This window comes from Lepus europaeus, chromosome 20, assembly GCF_033115175.1.
Source record: "Lepus europaeus isolate LE1 chromosome 20, mLepTim1.pri, whole genome shotgun sequence".
Classification (NCBI taxonomy): Eukaryota; Metazoa; Chordata; class Mammalia; order Lagomorpha; family Leporidae; genus Lepus; species Lepus europaeus.
The window spans coordinates 20421105-20439287 of NC_084846.1; the positions used below are offsets into that span (position 1 = coordinate 20421105).

General features: G+C 50.1%; 2 protein-coding genes across 3 annotated transcripts in view; one reads left to right on the top strand and one right to left on the bottom strand.

Annotated features, from left to right (window-relative positions):
- ANKMY2 (ankyrin repeat and MYND domain containing 2) overlaps positions 1-3188 on the bottom strand; it is a 48023-nt gene extending 44835 nt beyond the window's left edge. Inside the window, exon 1 of the mRNA XM_062179190.1 lies at positions 3001-3188. Within this exon, the coding sequence (XP_062035174.1) occupies positions 3001-3067 (67 nt within the window). The 5' untranslated portion in view covers positions 3068-3188. The remainder of the gene's footprint in view (positions 1-3000) is intronic.
- A 400-nt stretch (positions 3189-3588) lies between these two features.
- Positions 3589-18183, top strand: part of BZW2 (basic leucine zipper and W2 domains 2) — a 56720-nt gene continuing 42125 nt past the window's right edge. Inside the window, exon 1 of one of the 2 annotated variants that reach the window (XM_062179192.1) lies at positions 3589-3702. The gene's annotated coding sequence lies outside the window, so the exon portion shown is untranslated. Of the gene's footprint in view, positions 3703-17575; positions 17648-18183 lie in introns of those variants that run through there. The other variant, XM_062179191.1, reaches the window with a different exon arrangement.

Here is an 18183-nt window from a genome sequence, read left to right on the forward strand (position 1 = left end):
GCTGTCTTTTAAAAATACACTTTGCTTCATGGTGAAATCATGGTAATTTGAAATAGTGTACTAGTCTGTGTGAAGATCTTAAAGTTTTCCCATTTGCTTGTATCTGTTTTTAGACTTTGTTAAAAAACTGGACTTAAGCAAGGCATAAAATGGACAGAAATTTAAAAGAGTTGCCAGAGGCGGGGCTTAGGCCTAGTGGCTGAGATGTTACAGCAGGCCTGTGGGATCTTTTGGGAGTGAAAGAGCTACCTGTGGTTTTAATTGTAGTGATGGACACTTGGGTCAACACCGATACAAAACTGTGCATTTTAAATAGATGCTATTAGTGGTAATTATGCCTCCCTGACATTGATATAAAATTCCCTATTGTCCAAACCTGTTCCACAGCTCCTTTTACACAAACATGAAAAAATGAAACAAGACACCCTTAGCAAGTGTTTTACTTTCTTGTTTAAGTCAGCAAGAGAGATTCCAACTGAGCTAAGTAAGAGAAAAATCTTTGGGTTTATACTCTCACACTAGGAGTGATTTATTTTAAAATTTGTCTTCCTGTGCTGAATGAAAAAGCTACCGGAATTTAGAGGAATGATCACTCGACAAGGAAGGCTAAGGCACTCAAACATGGTTTTCATGCTGTCAATCTTCTCTCCTTCAACGCTGTGCAATGGATGTGGTTATTTATTCTGTTTTACACAGGCACGTTGGAAGCAGCTTCTCATTTTCATCTGGGACTTCCTGGAATTCCGACAAACATACGATCTGGAGACAGCTTAGCATGCAGACTTACAGAACATAACAGGTCTGAAAGTGTGCAAAACCACGTGTGGGGTTATTACACATCCCTGGACGTCCCCTTCACAGCCTGCTGACTTCTAGGGGGCAAGTGACCAGCAGGGAGGAGGAATGGAGACACTGGTCAAGTTTATTTCAGACTGGCCAGATGTGGCTGAAGATTCATTCACTGTTCATTCAAAGTACTAGAACTGACTGTCTCATCTATTGTTTCTCAAGATGGGAAAGCAACCAAAGGAGAAACAAAAAATAAGAACATCACCTACCCGCTAAAATAATAATAATAATAATAATGTTTCTTAAGGGCACAGACGTAATACTTCGCTCATGACCTTCATTCAACCGTAAACAAAAATTCACTCTGTAAGTTAAAAGCTCTTAAAACTACAAGATCGGCAACATTTAAAACTCAGCTAACTCTGGGGCTGCCATTTGGTGTAGCAGTTAAGACACCAATTGGGATGCTTGCATCCTAATGTGCACCCTGCAAAGCAGCTGGCAATGGCTCAAGTACTTGGGTCCCTGCCACCCACGAGGGAGACCCAGATTCAGTTCTAGGCTCCTGGCCTCAGGCAGGCCCAATCCGGGATGTTCTGGGAATGAACCAGTGCATGAAAGAGCTTCATCTTTCCAATAAAATGAAAAAAAGAAAATTATTTAAAGAGAACTATACTTAAAGTAAAAATTAACTGGACAGATGATATTTTGCTGAAATGAGACTACCTCTCAAAGGCACAGGTCTCATTTTGGCTGTGGCTTTGGCTTTGAAGTCCAGCCTATTATTTCTTGGACCTGTGGGTCACAGGACACCTCAGCCCTGCAGCTTACCCGTCGTGCACTCTCAGCGCGTGGCCCAACTCTCCGGTTCCTGGGATTGCTTATCTGTCAAGCGGGGATTACTATACGGATGGCAACAGCAGCTGCCACACTGATGTGAACGCTCTACCTGTATGGACTTCATCCTCACACCCTAAGGAGACCTCAGCAGAACTGAGGTGCCCACGGCCACAGCATCAAGCAGGGGATTCAGGCAGGATCCCCAAACAGGACCCGAACAGCTAATCCCTCTCAGAACATGACAGCTTAAAAATCATGCTTAGCTGCTTAGATGCACGTAGAGTATGCAGAATCCCACCTGGCTCATAAGGTTCAGCAGGTGCATCCTGTGGTTGCTACTCTGCTCCCAACTCACACTGCTCTGAGAGTTCAGTGGCGTGCCAGACTTTCCCTGACACCACCTGCACCTCACTTCTTTTCTCATTAGCCTGTGCCAAGCAAAGGGACCACAGACACAGACAGACAGACAGACAGACACACACACACACACACACACTATGGATACCCCATGTGACTCCCAGGCCGCCCTAATTCCGGGCACACCCAGCCCTAACTGGAGCAGAGACACCTGCACCTGGCTTCCTAGCAACTTCAAAACCCACCTGCCACACCTGAGACCTCTTCATCTCTAAGACGGCTCGGCGCCTGTCACTGTTAATAAGCGACACATGACCCACAGTTCTGGCCTGCTCTGGTCCCTGATGAACTGGGGCGGGGCAAGGCACAGTCCCAGGCTGGCACTCACGCGTGCTGGACCGAGCCCTGCAGCCCCAGGGACAGGGGACAGCCCACCAGGTCGGGGAGGACCCAAAGCTGTAGTTCGGCGGGCTAAGAAGGCTGGAGGTTCCCTGCCCCGGGGCTGCCCCAGACCGGGTGGGCTCAGCTCGTCGGCCCCAGTGGAGTTCAAACCCGGCCTCCGTCGTCGCGGTGGAGCACCCATCTGCGGGACCCCCGGTGCAGCAGCCACGCCCCCCCGCCCTCCCTCCCCCCCCCCCCGCACCTGCCAGGTGCGGGCTCCTGGGGCCCGGGGCGCAGCGGAAGCGAGGCCTGGGGCGCCCACGCAGCGAGGCCTGGGATGCAGGAGCCCCGAGTTATGGCTCCCCCAACCCCCAAAGCAAAGTGGGGGGAGGAGGTGGCCCCAAACTGCCCCCCGGAAGCCGCCCGAGAACCCAGCAGGCCGCGGAGGCCGTGTGTGCGGCTCACCCCGCTGCCCGGGAGACAGCGCAGACCCAGGCCGCGAAACCCCGCCTTCACCCGGCCAGAGCTTTGCCCACGTCGCGGGGTACCCCGGCTGGGGCGCCCCCACCCCGGGGCTCCGCCACGCCCCCTGCTCAGGCCGCGGCGCCCCGCTTCCCAGCCCCGCACCCATACCTTTCCCGATGGCCTCCAGCAGCTCCTTTTCCTCCGGGGTCAGCTCGCCTTTCTGTATGTGAACCATGGCTGCCGCCAGCTTGAAGGCGATCTTGCTCCTGGGCAAGCTTCAAAAAAAAAAAAAAAAAGCAAAAAAAGCGAGGCTCCGTCCGGGCGAGCGAGAGCGGCGGACAGCGGAAGCGCCCCACACTCCCTTCTCCCTGCGGAGCGCGAGCTCCCGCGAGCCCCGCTGCAGGCACCGCCCCCTGCGTGTCATTGGCCCGGACTGGGGGAGGAGCCGCAGGAGGCTGCTTCCAGGGACTCCGATTGGAGCAGCCCGAGCGGGCAAAACCAAACGGAGAAAACAGGAGGGGGGACAGGAAATTCTTCTTGCACGTTTCCGCCACCTCTATGTTAGGTTCAGATACCTGGGGATGCAGCGCGATGACCATTCTCTACCTAGTAGTGCTGTGTCCTGCCGTGGCTTTCCAATGAGTGAAGACGCCTCCTGCTTCGACTTTGCGGCGCACGGCATCCCCCCGGGAGTGGCGCGGTCCGGAAGAGGGGCGGGCCGAGGGGCGGGGCCCGGCGGGAGGCGGTGCTGCGCTGGGTTCCGTGTGTCTATGTCAATGTGTCTGTCCTTCATTCCTCCATTGTCTGCCGCCGCTGCCAGGAGCCGCCGCAGCCCCCGGCCTCGCGCGTCGTCGCTACCTCCTCGGACAGGTGAGAAGCCAGCCCCGCGTGGGGACCCAGGCGCCCGGGGGCCGGAGCCGGCGTGCGGACGGGCGCGTGTGCCTGTGCCGCCCGAGCGGGAGCCGAAGCCCCGCGGGCGAGGACCGCGGCTCGCCCGGCTGCGGCCGGCCACGGGGCGGGCGCACGTGGTCCCGCGCGGGAAGCGGCGGGCCGCGGAGGGCGCGGGGGCCAGGGGCCGGCGTGCTGGGGAGGCGGCTGCCTTCGGCCGGCGCCCGCGCGGGCCTGCGCGCCCGCTGCCCGGCTTTGGAGCTGGCCCCGGGGCCCTGCGCGCCGCGGAGGTGGCCGGGTCCCGCGCGCTCCACGGACCCGGGGCAGGAGGGCCAGGGACCGGGTCTGCGGCGCGGCTTCGCCTCTGGCCGCTGCCCGGGTGTCGTGTGCGGGGGGCGGCCTGCTAGGGGCTGGGGGCCGGAGTCGGGAGCCCCTCCACCCCACCCCCCGGGGTGCCTGTCTGCCGTCCCCGCGGCCTCCCTTGCAGGCCGCCTGGAGAATGAGCGTCCGCGCCGCCTTGCAGCCTTTGCTCCAGCCCGGACCGGCCGAGTCCGGACAGACACGCGTCAATCACGACGCAAACGAGCGAGAGACAGACGTCAATCACGACGTCGGCGGCTTCGCTGTGGCTGGCCCGCTGTGCCGCGTGCGAAGTGCAGTAGAGCCCTTTGCAGCTTCACTGGTTTCTGATTTCCTGCCTCCCCCACCCCCCAAATCTCCCGCACACCAGCCCTGCTCCCCTCCCCCACCCCCTTTGCTGCTGCCCAGGCTGGGGGTGCAAAGCCAGGACCAGACGGCCTGAGATCATTCATCTCTGCGCATAACAAAGAAAGTTTTTGTCCGATGGTGCTCAGATAATCAGGCGCCTGTTCTGCCCGCGGGGGAGGGAGGGACCGGAGCTGGGTGACACTCCAAGCCTCCTGGGAGGAACCCCGACCGAGCCCGCAGGTGCTTCCCGCCAGGATTCCAGCCCTGGTGTCTTCAAGGTCGCACCTGTTTGCTTCCCTGGGGCCGTCGGCTCCCAGGGGGAGATAGGAGCTGAGTTACCTCTTCCTGCCTTGTGACACCTGACTGGTTCTGAGCCTCTCTCTCATGGTTTAGGTAAATGTGGACTCAGACATGCGGGCAGGTCAGCTGCTGCATTTAAATTTCTGCCATCATGGAGAGTGTTCCTTAGATGGGTGACGTGAATAGCTTTGTGCAGTCTAAATATTTAGTGTAGGGGTGAGAGCCACTAATGAGCATATTAAACCGTGCTCAGATCTAAGGAGTTTCATTGATAATAAAATAGCGGTGCTCAGCCCGTGCCAAATAACTCTACCAGATGCTTTGCACAGGATTATTTTAATCATCATACAACAACCCAGGAATTAGCCAAGATGATTTTCATTTCTACAAAGAGGAGGGCAGAAAATAGGGAAGTTAATTCATTAGTCCACAGCGCCACAGCTGACAAGTGTCAGAAGCAGAATGGGAGCCTGGCATGGCACCTGTGTGCCAGGCAGTGCGGGGAGGGGGAACTCTATTATTTTGAGGAGCTGGTGGATAATGCCTCCTTGTGGTTTCGCCAAGGGAGCTATAGACCCCTCCCGCCTCCTTGCTGCCCCACAGCCTATGAGATTTAGTTTTTTTCATATTTTGCAGAGCTAGTTTATGTAAATATATATATATCCACCATTTTATTTATTTTCACAGAAATAGGAGCCTACTGCCACACTTGTGTAGCAGAATTTGTATGATGATGCTCTTGTTTCCTCACCTTGTAAAGAATACTGATTTGTTATCAGTGTTCTTATCACAAATTTCATATCAATTTCAGAATCAGTGTGTCTGTGTCCCCTCCTCTGCTCCTAAAGACTGCCTTAGACCCCTGGCCCATTCCAGTCCATTATTTTTTGTAAATATTTGAAAGGCAGAGTTACAGAGAGAGAGCGAGCTTCCATCCACTACTTCACTTCCCAGGTGGCCACAATGGCTGAGACTGGGCCAGGCCAAAGTCTGGAGCCAGGAGCTTCCAGGTCTCTCACACAGGTGCAGGGGCCCGGGTGCTTGGGCCATCTTCCAATGCTTTCCCATGCGCATTAGCAGGAAGCCGGATCTGAAGTGGAGCCTCCAGGACTTGAACCAGCATCATCACAGGTGGCAGCTCAGCCCACTGGGCCACAACGCTGTCAGTGGATTCTTACACCCCCTGCTCCTCTGCCACCTCTCCCCATGCAGCTAACCCAAGGAACTCCCAGATCAATAACCATGGAACAGCCCCTGGCCCCAGAGTGGTGGTTCAGGTCTGGCCAGCCTTGCTGTGGCCCCTCCCCTGCTCTGCTCTGAGGTCATGGCCCTGCTGGGTCCCTACCCTGCCGGTCATTCTCACCCCCCTTTGTTCCTGCTGTGTTCTTCCTGGAAGGACCTCCCAACCCTCCTCAGGAAGTCACTTCCCAGAACCGATGGCTGCTCCTTGCTTCCTGCTCACCTTTTCTCCCAGACTGTGAGGGCCACACACAGGGGTGACAACTGGTTCCATGTGGACAGCATCTTCTAACTCAGCCTCCCGCCTTGGTCCCCTGAATTCACACTGCTTCTCTGGGTTGCCATGGAAGTGGCTTCACGCAGGCTCTTCTCTCCCGTGAATCAGCCAGGTCGGGGTGGCCTCCGATTCTCAAGGCGTAGTGTCTTGTCCCTGTGCTGTGCCCAGTACATGCTGAGTTGAGTCCATTTGATCCCTAAGTTATTTTAGGTGGATTTATTTCCCAACTCAGCTAATCCTTCCTGGCAGTGAGCAGCGCACCATGGCACTAAACACGCATACACATGCCCATAACCAGGGGCAAACGGGCTGTAAATGCTTTGGGTCTCAAGGTTCCGACATTCTGTTGACCATGAAATTTCACCTGCGCATGTTCCACATCCCATACACTGTTCCCGGGACTCCGGCTGTCGCCCAGGGAACGCTGGTTCCTGGTGTGGCAGGGGAGCAGTTCACGTTTGAGTACCAGATCTTTCCCTGGCATTTGATTTATTTTCTTAGTTTTTGGTACATTTCCTGCCTGTCAGGATATTTCAGGATATCAGGACATTTTTCACATTGGAAAACATCATGGCTTCTGTTTTCAAAGATCCCTTACTGTTTAGAGATCTGTACTGAAAGGAATGATGTGACAGGTGAGACCGGCTGTCAGTATGATCCTGTGACCTGGGGGGGCAGGGGGGGTTGAGTGGGAACAAACAGGAGAGAAAACTCACCATGTTGTTAATGAAGGTGGGAGGTGGTTCATCGCTGACCACCTTCCTCCCATGGTCCTCTGGGCTTGTGGATATGCTTGAAATTTCCCATAGAGAAGTTCTGAGGAGGGAAACTTGAAAATATCACAGCCTCCAAGAAATTGTTTGTTAGCACACCATAAAAGCGAGCCACGTGCAGAGAAATGTTCGTTCTCTGTACTTGGAGCGTAGCTTAGGCAAGTCTTAAATGCTCCTAGGAAAGCTACATGTAAATCTGCAAGGGGCCGTGAACAAAGCCTTCTCATGAGCCCCCCAGGTCACAATTCTGCTTCCCCACCAATCCAGGAGGCAGGTGGCCTTGCCCAGCGCCGGGTTCACAGGCTGGTGAACACCTTCCTGGCAGTTCCTCCTCTTTCTTGGAAATTGACACAGAGGTGCAAAGAGTCACCTAAGGAAATCAGGATGTGAACCGAGTGGAAATACTGGTTTTCTTTGCTTTGTAACCCAACCCAGAAGGCATTCCCGACAGAAGGCATGCCAAAACTCTCTGAGTCAGAGTCGGAATCCGCACGGTGAGACGGGCGAGTCAGGACCACACTCAGGACAGTGCGTGCCTGCTGCGGCGTTCTCTGCCTTTGGGTTTGTTGACCAGAGCTGCTTTGGAGACCTTTCTGCCTCTCGCGACTTCGTAACTTACTGTGTCTTGGTGTGATCCTCTCTGGCCTTGTTTGAAGGGTTTTTAAAGAATATTTGATGGCTAAAATCCACCAATGTTCATAGTTTCTGGGCAAGGATGCTCTCGCGCTCCCTCTGCTGTCAGTGGAGTGTCATCTTTTGGGGCAGTCAGGTGCCAGGTGGAACGATTTGGTCTGTTCGAAAGTCGGCCCGTGTTGAATAAAGACTGCCCAAAACCCCTCAGATAGTCATGTTTGTAAACTCTCTATTTTGAAAATAACATTGGGGCCAGTGCTGTGGCATGATGGGTAAAGTTGAAGCCTATGGCACCAGCATCTCATATGGGTGCCAGGACTCATATGAGTCCTGGCTGCTCAACTTCCAATCCAGCTCCCTGCTAATGTGCCCGGGGATAGCAGCAGAAGGTAGCCCAAGTGCTTGGGCCCCTGCACCCATGTGGGAGACCTGGTTGGAGCTCCTGGCTTCAGATTGACCCAGCTCCGGCTGTTGTAGCCATTTGGAGAATAAACCAGTGGATGGAGGATCTCTTTCTCTCCCTCCCTCCCTCTGTTTCCCCCTCTGTAACTCTGCCTTTCAAATGGATAAATCTTTAAAAAAAAAAAAAGCAAAATCAGAAAATAAATTGGAAAAAAAAAAGGCCTTAATTGGCTCACTGAATGAACATGCTTTTAATTGTGTTTTCTTTATTTTTAGCATTAGATGTTTCCTTTTTTTAAGTTTATGTCAAAAAACAGATACAATAATTTGTACAGAAGAAAGTGTAATATCCCTCATTAATATTAAAGATAGTATAATTCTTTGGCTATCCCTAATTCAGTGCTGGTAGAAGATAAACAATAAATTTGAATCAGATGTAAAAATTATATTTTCTTTTCATAGTTCATCTGGTTTTTACTCAAAATTAGGATTTTTAAAACTAAGTATTAGATATAATGTTATTTTGGGGGCAGTTTTAGATAAATATGAAGAAAAGCCTTAGGACAGAGATGCCTACTAATAAGAGGAAACAGCTGGAGCCAGCACTGTGGCATAGGCGGTAAAGCCACCACCTGCAGTGCTGTCATCACCTATGGGCACCAGTTTGAGACCTGGCTGCTCCACTTCCCCACTTCTGATGCAGCTCTCTGCTGTGCCCTGGGAAAGCAGTAGATGACCCAAGTCCTTGGGCCCCTGCACATGGGTGGGAGACCTGGAAGAAGCTCCTGGCTCCTGGCTTCAGATCAGCCCAGTTCCAGCCACTGCAGCCATTTGGGGAGTGAACCAGCAGATGGAAGAGCTCTCTGCCTCTGCCTCTCTGTAATTCTGCCTTTCAAATGAATAAAAAATATTAGGGGGGAGAGGGGGCAGCACTTAACACCGCGGCAGAGGGATCATGAGTTCTGTTGTGTCTGTTTATGATGCTCTCCTGTCTTTTTGCTGAGTGTCTTCACACACAAGACTTCACTGGTCTGCAGACGAATCTGGGCAGCTTCCTGGCCATGGGGGTCCTTCCTCAGAAGGGGTGGGGAGCACGACATACGTGTTTCTCAGCGTACAAAGTTCCAGAATGGGGCTGGTATAAACAGGAAAGAGAACCCCGTACACTGAGGGTGCAGAGGGGACTGCTGGCTAAGTGGGAAAGGTTGTAGCCGTGGTGGTAGGTGGCAGGTGGCGTGGAGACTGTGAGTTAGAGCTGAGCCTCTGCAGGAAACCATGTGAAAACCGGTTCCTACAATGCTGTAGAAACTGCAGTGCCATAAATTCCCTAATATTTATATGTCCCAGAGAAGCAATATCTTTGTTAAATCTGCTCTCTCAAAATAAGTGTGGTTTTTTTCCCCCCTTAATAAAAGTCTGGGGCCAACTGTTGGGCATTTGGAGGTAACACATACTTGTCCAGTTTTTCCAGGTGCTGCACTCCCCGTTAATATTTACTCTGCACTCTAACTCTAAGCTGTAAAATCTATGAGGCAGATAATGAATGGGCCACCTTTGAGAGCCACCACCCCGAGACGTCGCAACAGCTTTGCTTGGCTCCTGGAAAGCACACAGAGCAGACACAGTAGGTCAAGTTCTGGCCCTGAAGCTTCCATACACGTGAGCTCCAGCAGGGGACAGAGATCGTCCGCTTTGATCCCCACGGTATCACCCATGCTAAACTGGCACGCATGACCTCAGCCAACAACCTGACATGTCCCCCTGAGCCAAGGGCCTGGATTTAGATCCGTGGTTTGCAAGTGTTCCATTCTTCATGGGTGTGTGATAGGTCAAGAAATAAAAAACACACCCTTCATTAGTAAACCTAACTGTGGCTCCAATGCCTGCAATGAGGCCACCGGAGGCCACTGATGCTTGTTAACTTGCACCGCAAAACTTTTTCTGTGCAGTACCTGGCACAGAGCTCCACCTGCTAGAAAATCAACAACCAGGAAACCTACCTGACTTGGCCCCCTGTTGAATTCCTGTTGACTAGTACCAGACCTGGTGCATTTGGTGAACACATACACGCCTGATTCTCCGAACCTTTTCAAGAAGTGTGGGCACTTTGTAGCTCCATACTGGTCCATTATTATTGCCCTTTGCTGTTGGTGTGAGGTAGTATGGCCTAAGGGTGCAACGTTGTATCAGGGGGTCTAGTCCCAGGCCATCAGCATGTGGGGCTCCTGCTGCCTTCACCAGGGTAAGACACACAGGTGTGTGAGCCTGCGGCCCTGCATGGAAAGCTTTCCCTGCCAGCCAGGCCTGGACTGGTCTACATCTAGGGTGATGGGCAGGCATTTTCTTGGTTCAGAGAACTGATGGAGTGAGCGATGACAGACAGAGACCCGTCACCACCTGGGAGCTTCCCAAAGGTCCAGTACCAAGTCTTTTTCCTCCAAACCAAAATCTCCTGTGGGTTCGCCAGTGTGGGACAACAAGCGACTCTTCTGGTCAGATCCAGCAGTCACAAAGCACGCCCATGGTGCCTCAATAAGCTGACCTGGTCTCGGACTTTCCTCACCCGAGATAGGCAGGCCCTTGTGTGCACTGGCTAGACAGAAACGAATCTCGCCACCTCCCTACTTTGCCAAGTCTAAAACATGTGTGGTGACATCCCAGCGGAGTTGCACTTTGTTGCAGGAAGGACAGAGATGGCATGATTACTGAGCATCACCCTTATCTTGCATTCACGGTGACAATCTCCAGCACACAGGCATTTTCTGAACACGTAAGACAATGTTAACAGGCTGAAGTTGTCCTCATTCCCATAGGGACAGGAGATCATGAGAGAAAATTGGCAGGTGGACAGTTTACCTTGCTACTTTCTATCTGTAGTGTGTGTTATTGTTTTAAGATTTTATTTATTTTTTATAGATAGAGTTAGACAGTGAGAGAGAGAGCCAGAGAGAAAGGTCTTCCTTATGTTGGTTCACCCCCAAATGGCCGCTACAGCCTGAGCTACTCCAATCCAAAGCCAGGATCCAGGTGCTTCTTCCTGGTCTCCCATGCGGGTGCAGGGGCCCAGGCATGTGGGCCATCTTCCACTGCCCTCCTGGGCCACAGCAGAGAGCTGGACTGGAAGAGGAGTAACCGGGACTAGAATCCAGCGCCCATATGGGATGCCTGTGCTGGAGGCGGAGGATTAACCAAGTGAGCCACGGCGCTGGCCCCCCAATATTTTATTTATTTATTTGAAAGAGTTACACAGAGAAGGAGAGGCAGAGGGAGAGAGAAGTTTTCCATCCATTGGTTCACTCCCCAGTAAGCTGCAACGGCCGGAGCTACGCCGATCCAAAGCCAGGAGCTTCTTCCAGGTCTCCTATGTGGGTGCAGGTGCCCAAGGACTTGGGCCATCTTCTACTGCTTTCCCAGGCCATAAGAGAGCTGGATCGGAAGCAGAGCGGCCCAGACTAGAACCAACGCCCATCTTACCGACGCCCATATGAGGTGCCAGCACTGCAGGCTGGGGCTTTAACCTGCTGTTCCACAGTGCCCGCCCCAGAATGTATGTGTATTGATTGATCAGTTAAGTTACTCTATAACATTTTTAACTTTAATGTGTATTGCTTTGAGAAGTATTTTGAAAATATATGGAAAAATAATAATTTGTCTTATTTTTTGAAAGAACTTTTCTGTAATGATAACTTTTCCTTTAGGTATTTGTTCTGAATTAGCAGAGGTTAGAATTTTTGTCTTTAAAAACCACATGTCATATGTGCACATGCTTTTGTTTTTCAGCCTTGGCTTTATCCTTTTTGCGATGATGATCTTTTGTAGTATTCAGTTTATTTTATATATTCTTGGGTCTGTCCTCAATTAGGAGTGACGTGGAGAGATACTTCATAGCAGGAGTCACAGAAGTAGTGCAGGGCACAGTTAAGTGGTCCATAGAAAGGGGGAGAGAAGGAACCTCCCTTCCTCTGTTTCAGTCCTTGGATGCCCACAACAGCTGGGGTTGGGACACCCTGAAGCCAGGAGCTAGGGGCTCAATCCAGGTCTCACATGGGTGGCAAGGATTTGGGTACCTGAACCATCATCTGCTACCTGCCAGGGTGCACATCAGCAAGAAGCTGAACTAGACAGTGAAGGTGAGACTCCAACATGGGACCTTGGGCACCTCAGGTGGCCAATTACCTGCTGTGCCAAACAGCTACCCCAGTGAAAGCATTTGGAAAATACCTTGTGCACAGGACCATCAAATACAAGGACATATCAATCAGAGGAATGTGTGTAGCACAAGCATCTTCATTAGACTTACAAGTCAGTACTTTGTGTTTTGCATCAGAGCAGATTCTGCGGGCTTTGCAAACTCTTGTTACTTCTCTGGGATAAACTTGATTTCTCGAAGTCCCAGCAAATGCAAAATCCTCGCGTAGATTGGATTCCTGGTCTTTTTCAGTTCCTGGATTCATTCCTCTTGGCACACTTGATGCAGAGGCATCGCTGGCTTCATGTGTGTATAATCATTTTGATCCTCTGAACCACGGGAGACTCAGATGTACACTTTATCACCTCTTAATCCTTCAAATGTGTACTGCCTGAGAATAAGGCTCCTATTTTCTTTCAGTCCCACGTTCTGGCCTGTCTCCTACCCCTCCCCAACCCGAATATCCTAGGATGTGAAGTTACCAAAGGCAAAGTAAAACCCTCAGCATCAAAGGCTGTGCGGAAGCGTGTTTTAGGCATTCTGACTTCCTGTGATTTTAGCTAAGGTCGTCGGTCCATCTACCCAGTGAGAAAGTCGCCTTTTCTAAAATTTGACATCGGTGTTTGGTGATTAGAAACCAGTTCAGTGAAGTATCCACCTAGTGGCTGCTCTGATATGCTTGGTCCCCTGTTTAAAATCTTCAGCTCTTGAGAACAGGGACACTGCTTCTTATGCCCACTCTTGTCCCCTGTCTCCCATGAAAGGGTCTTCAAAAAGTTCATCTGAAATGATTATTATGAAAAAACTGCATAGATTTCAGCTATTTTTGCGTAGAGTTAAACGCCTTTCAATTCCGTTTTCCAATGAAATTTTGGACCCAATAATCCTTTCCCTTAGGTGCTTTTTCTGGCCTTGAAGGTTGTTGAGAAGCGTCCCTGGATGCCTGTAACCCTAGCCCACCCTTCCCACTATGATGATCAAAAGTGCTCCCAAAAGTTGCTGGATGCTGCCCGTCAGTGATCTCGGGAGGCAACTCCTGTCCTTGTCCAATGCCTGCCATAGACTGCCTTCAGAACAGGTTGATACAACAATAAACGTGTTTCAACCACAGCTGGACCCCCACCCAGTCATCCGACATTGCCTTGCCCCGTGCCCCCATTCCCTTGCAGTTTTGGAATCTCTGATTTCCAATATTGTAGGTCTCCATCCCTCAGCATAAGCGTGTTGCCTTGCAAACAAAGGTGCTCAGGCTTTTCACTTGCCTGGAGCCGAGGTTTCAAGGTATTTTGCCGCTGCAGTATCCTGAGATTGTATTTAAGGGATGGGTTTTCTAAACTCCAAAGCACGCTGTGTGTGGCTAGTGTGTGTGTGTGTGTGTGTGTGTGTGTGTCTTGCAAAGCACAGACAGGACAGGACAAAGAAATCAGCAGGACTGGAGCAGCTGGAACCTGGGGGGAAGGGAAGGGTCTGGAAAAGTCTTAGAGCCCAGAAGGGACCTCCTGTGCCCCTAGGGGTCCTCAGATTACATTAAGTTGAGTCTGAGAGTGTTTGAGGAGTTGCTTTGTATTTTAACTTTGGAAATCACTGGAGATTTCACTGGAGAGGCTGCACTATGTAATTGTTTTAGTTTGCAGCTATGAAGAGGTTATGCGTGGATACTTTAAAATGTAATTTTGGGGATATTTCTATTTGTTGAAAAGGGAACAATTGTCTGTGTTGAGAGCTCAGGTGTACTAACAAGTTTAAGGTGTGAAATAATTTTGGAAAGTTTAACAGGAAAACTTTATCATGAATCCTTAATGTCTTTTAGGAAGATATGGTTTGATTATTTTTTTTTTAAGATTTATTTATTTATTTGAAAGGCAGAGTTACAAGACAGAGAGGTCTTCCATCTGCTGGTTCACTCCCACAACAACCAGGGCGGGTCAAGCCCAAACCAGGAGCCGGGTGCTTCTTCCAGGTCCCCCATGTGGGTGCAGGGGCCCAAGCACCTGAGCCATCTTCCACTGCTTTCCCAGGCATATTAACAGGGAGCTGGATGGGAAGTGGAGCAGCTGGGACAGGAACTGATGCCCATGTGGGATGCAGGCAGTGGTTTTACCAGCTATACCACCATGCCAGCCCCTGGGTTCACATATTTTACTGTGAGTGCTATTTTTTTCACAACGCGATTCCTTTGGGCTTTGACTCTTTTTTTTTAGACTTATTTATTTATTTGAAAGGCAGAGTTACAAGGAGGCAGAGGTGAGAGAGAGAGGACTTTCATCCACTGGTTTACTCCCCAGATGGCCACAACAGCCAGAGCTGAGCCGATCAGGAGCCAGGAGTGTCTTCTAGGTCTCATGTGGGTACAGTGGCCCAAGGACTTGGGGCATCTTCTGTAGCTTTCCCAGGCCATAGCAGAGAACTGGATCAGAAGAGGAGCAGCTGGGACTTGAACCAGTGCCCAACCAGTGCCCATATGGGATGCCAGTACTGCAGACTTCACCCCCTACACCACAGCTCCAGCCCCTGATGACTCTATTTATAACATGATTGCTTACCACAATTTAAGAATCCACCATTTTCCACTGGAAAATGTTAGGTTTTGGAGAAAGCCTATTAAGTTTCACATTGTTTAATCAATGCCTCTTTGTTTTATATTATGATGGATAAGAATGAAAGAGGCACAGAGGCACGAGTATAACCTTAACGTTCTTGTGTTAAAGAAATATTAGATTTTATTGGATGTAATTTCCTTTTATGGCTAGACTGCTGTTTGGAATTTTCATGTCTTCTCAATCATTTCAAATTCTACAGTTTGCATAGAATTTGCTGAATGGCGAAATTAAGCCGGAGCGGCTGAGTGATTTTTGAGTCTGAAGAGGCAGTGGCAATCATGATAAGGATATTGAACCAGCAGATGTTATGATATTGAACCAGCAAGTGTTATTCCAGGCAACAGAGTTCAGAGTGTCACTATAGGCATGTATTTGTTTATTGCTTTGGAGTAGTTCCTAATCATTCAGACTTTTATGGCCGGTTTAGTTATTTTGTTTCTTTGGAGAGAATGTTGTCAACTCCCCAAATTCCTAGAGCCAATGCTTTCTGGAAAGGCTTTTATGACTCTTGTCCTAAAGAGTTTTAGCTTTAATGGAAAGAATAGTGTATAAGTAATGCTGAGTATGTTTCCAATTTATTCTCTACAGTAAATGAATTCACTCCTTTAAAATAAGGAATAAAGGGGAATTCTTGGACTTGCTGTATTTTACTATAAGCTTTGAGCATTGGTGTTGTGTGTCTTTATGAAGCGATTTATGCAAGGGAGGTAACATTGTCACACTATACCTTTTATTATGTTACACTCTAATGTCTTCTCCCCTTTGTCTTTATATATATACACACACACACACACACATATATATATATATATATGCCACAGTGCCGGTCCCAGGATTTATTTATTTGAAAGGCAGAATTACAGACAGGGAGGGACAGAGAGATCTTCCATCCGCTAGTTCACTCTACAAATAGCCACATTGGCTGGGGCTGGGCCAGACCAGAGCCAGGAGCTTCCAGGTATCCCCATGTGGGTGCAGGGGCCTAAGCACTTGGGCCATTTTCTGATGCTTTCCCAGGCACATCAGCAGGGAGCTGGATCGGAAGTGGAGCATTTAGGATGTGAAGCAGCACCACCCATCAGGGAGACACAGGGCAACACAGATGACAGCTTTACCCACTATACAACACTGGCCTGTATTTTTTAAATATTAATGAAAAAGTTCTTATTCTTTGTATACTTGCCTGTTTATCAAACTTAAGTGTTTGAGGTTGTAAGGATTGTTCTGGAACTGCATTATCCAGCACGGTAGCCATTAGCCACTTTGCCTGTTGAAAGTTAAACTTAAATGAAAGTGAGAGAAAATTGAACATTTCGTTCCTCAGTCACAATAGCCACAGCTCAATGCCTCAGTAGCTTAGGTGTCAAAAGCTGCCGAGTCATGGGAGAATCAAAATGTTTCCAACATCACAGATCTGTTGGATCTACTGCTCTAGAAAAGGGGACCCCAAACTGTAACTGGGGGCCCAGTCTGCTCCAACATTGTTTTGCTAATGAAGTTTCACTGGAAGCAGCCGGTGATCATGGGTCTGTGGCTGCTTTCAGACCGTCACAGCAGAGTGGCACAGCTGGAGCAGTGACCACAGAGACCAAGTTAGTTTCCTTTTATCGCTGTACAGAAAACCGTCGTGATCTCTGCTTTAGAATGTGTGTCCGTGAAGTTGAGGTTGTGTGATGAGCAGTTACTTCATGCGTGATGTGTGTAGTGTATCACACGTGATGGGTTGTCAGAGTTCAGAGATGGGCCAGTCAAGAATAACACCAAGCCTCGGCACAGTGGGTGAAGCTGCTGCCGGGGACACCTGTGTCCCATATTGTGGAATGCCTGGGATTGAGTCTTGCCTCCACTTCCTGATGCAGCTTCCTGTCAATGCACTGTGGAAGGAGCAGAGGATGGGCCACTTACCTGAGTCCCTGCCACCCATGTGGGAGAGCAGGATGGAGTTCTTGGCTCCTGGTTTTGGACATGACCAGTCCTGACTAGTGTGGGGCATTTGGGGGGAGTGAACCAGCGGACGGAAGCTGGATCTCTCTCTTCTCTCTCTCTCCCAGTGTGTGAGTTTGTGACCCTGCCTTTCACCCTCATAAGTAAATAAAAAGACCAAACCTCAGGGTGATTATGAGAGAACAGTCGTTCTGTTGTAGGAACAACCTGGAGATGAGTCCAGCTCTGATCAATCAGCCCCTTCTAAAAACTGAGTGAATGAGAGCAAGGTGGCCGGCAGGACATCTGCACCCAGAGGGCCGGTCTGCTGCAGGTGGCCTGGGCGTGAGACTCACCCAGGCCCAGAGTCTGGCCTGAGGTTGGGTGGTGACATCAGCAAGGAGACAGAAGTGTCCCATGGCAAGTGGCGAGCTTATGTTCCCCGTGTGTGTGGTTTTCACTTCTCAATATGGACCACGAACGGTCCTGGTGCATACGTGTCGTAGCCCAGGCATACTTGTCTCTCGGGATTCTCTTCAACCCTGAGGTTTATAAACTTGAGTATTCGTAGTCACGAACTGGGATGCAGCGGCGAGAGCAGTCAGCTTTTGCCCTGGGCCTCAGCAAAGGGTGTCTTTGCTCTTTGCTGTGCAGGGGAAGCCAGGTTCTTAGTCAAAGTGCCCTTGCTGTGGTTGGGCCAGGGATTTTCAAAGGGCTCAGGGAGTGCCTTATAAAGACTGACCCTCGCTGGAGCAGATTACAGAGTAGCCCTGGGAGCTAAATTTAGAGAGAAGCCAGGCCCAGCTGCAAATAGTAACAGCTGAGCCGGAGGAGCACGCTGGTGGGGAGCAAAATCGTGTCCTTTGGTCTTTCACTTACCTGGGTGAGGTTTTCTCTGGTTTTGTTTTGTTTTGTTTTCTGTCTGTGTTTGTCTGTTTTCACTTTGGTGGTGTCTTGGAGTACATTTCTGGGTCTTCATGTTGTTATCCGTTGAAAGTTGAAAAGTAAGCCCCCATCACTGGGCTAGGAAGAAAACAAACTTAGGTGTTTAGAGCCGCGATGAGTATAAATGCTTCAGATTTTTAAAATAATAGAGTCAGTCTTATGCTGTGTTTGGTAATTCTCCATTCACAGAAAAAAAAAAAAATAGAAACCTGCAGAAAGCCTATAGTTACTTAGGGAATTCTTTCAAGTTGTGTGGAGGCCTGAAAAAGAAAACTTCTGGTGAGAACTCACACTCTGGGGCTTTTAAAATTGATGATGGAATATGAGTGTCGTTGGCAGGGAGCAGTTCTTGCTCGCGTATTCACAGAAGCACCACGGCCCAACAAGCAGGTGCTGTTCGATGCTTACAGAAGAATGCGTTGTGTGTCCTGTCTGTTGGTTGGAGGGAGGCATGGGGGCAGTGAGGAAAAGGCC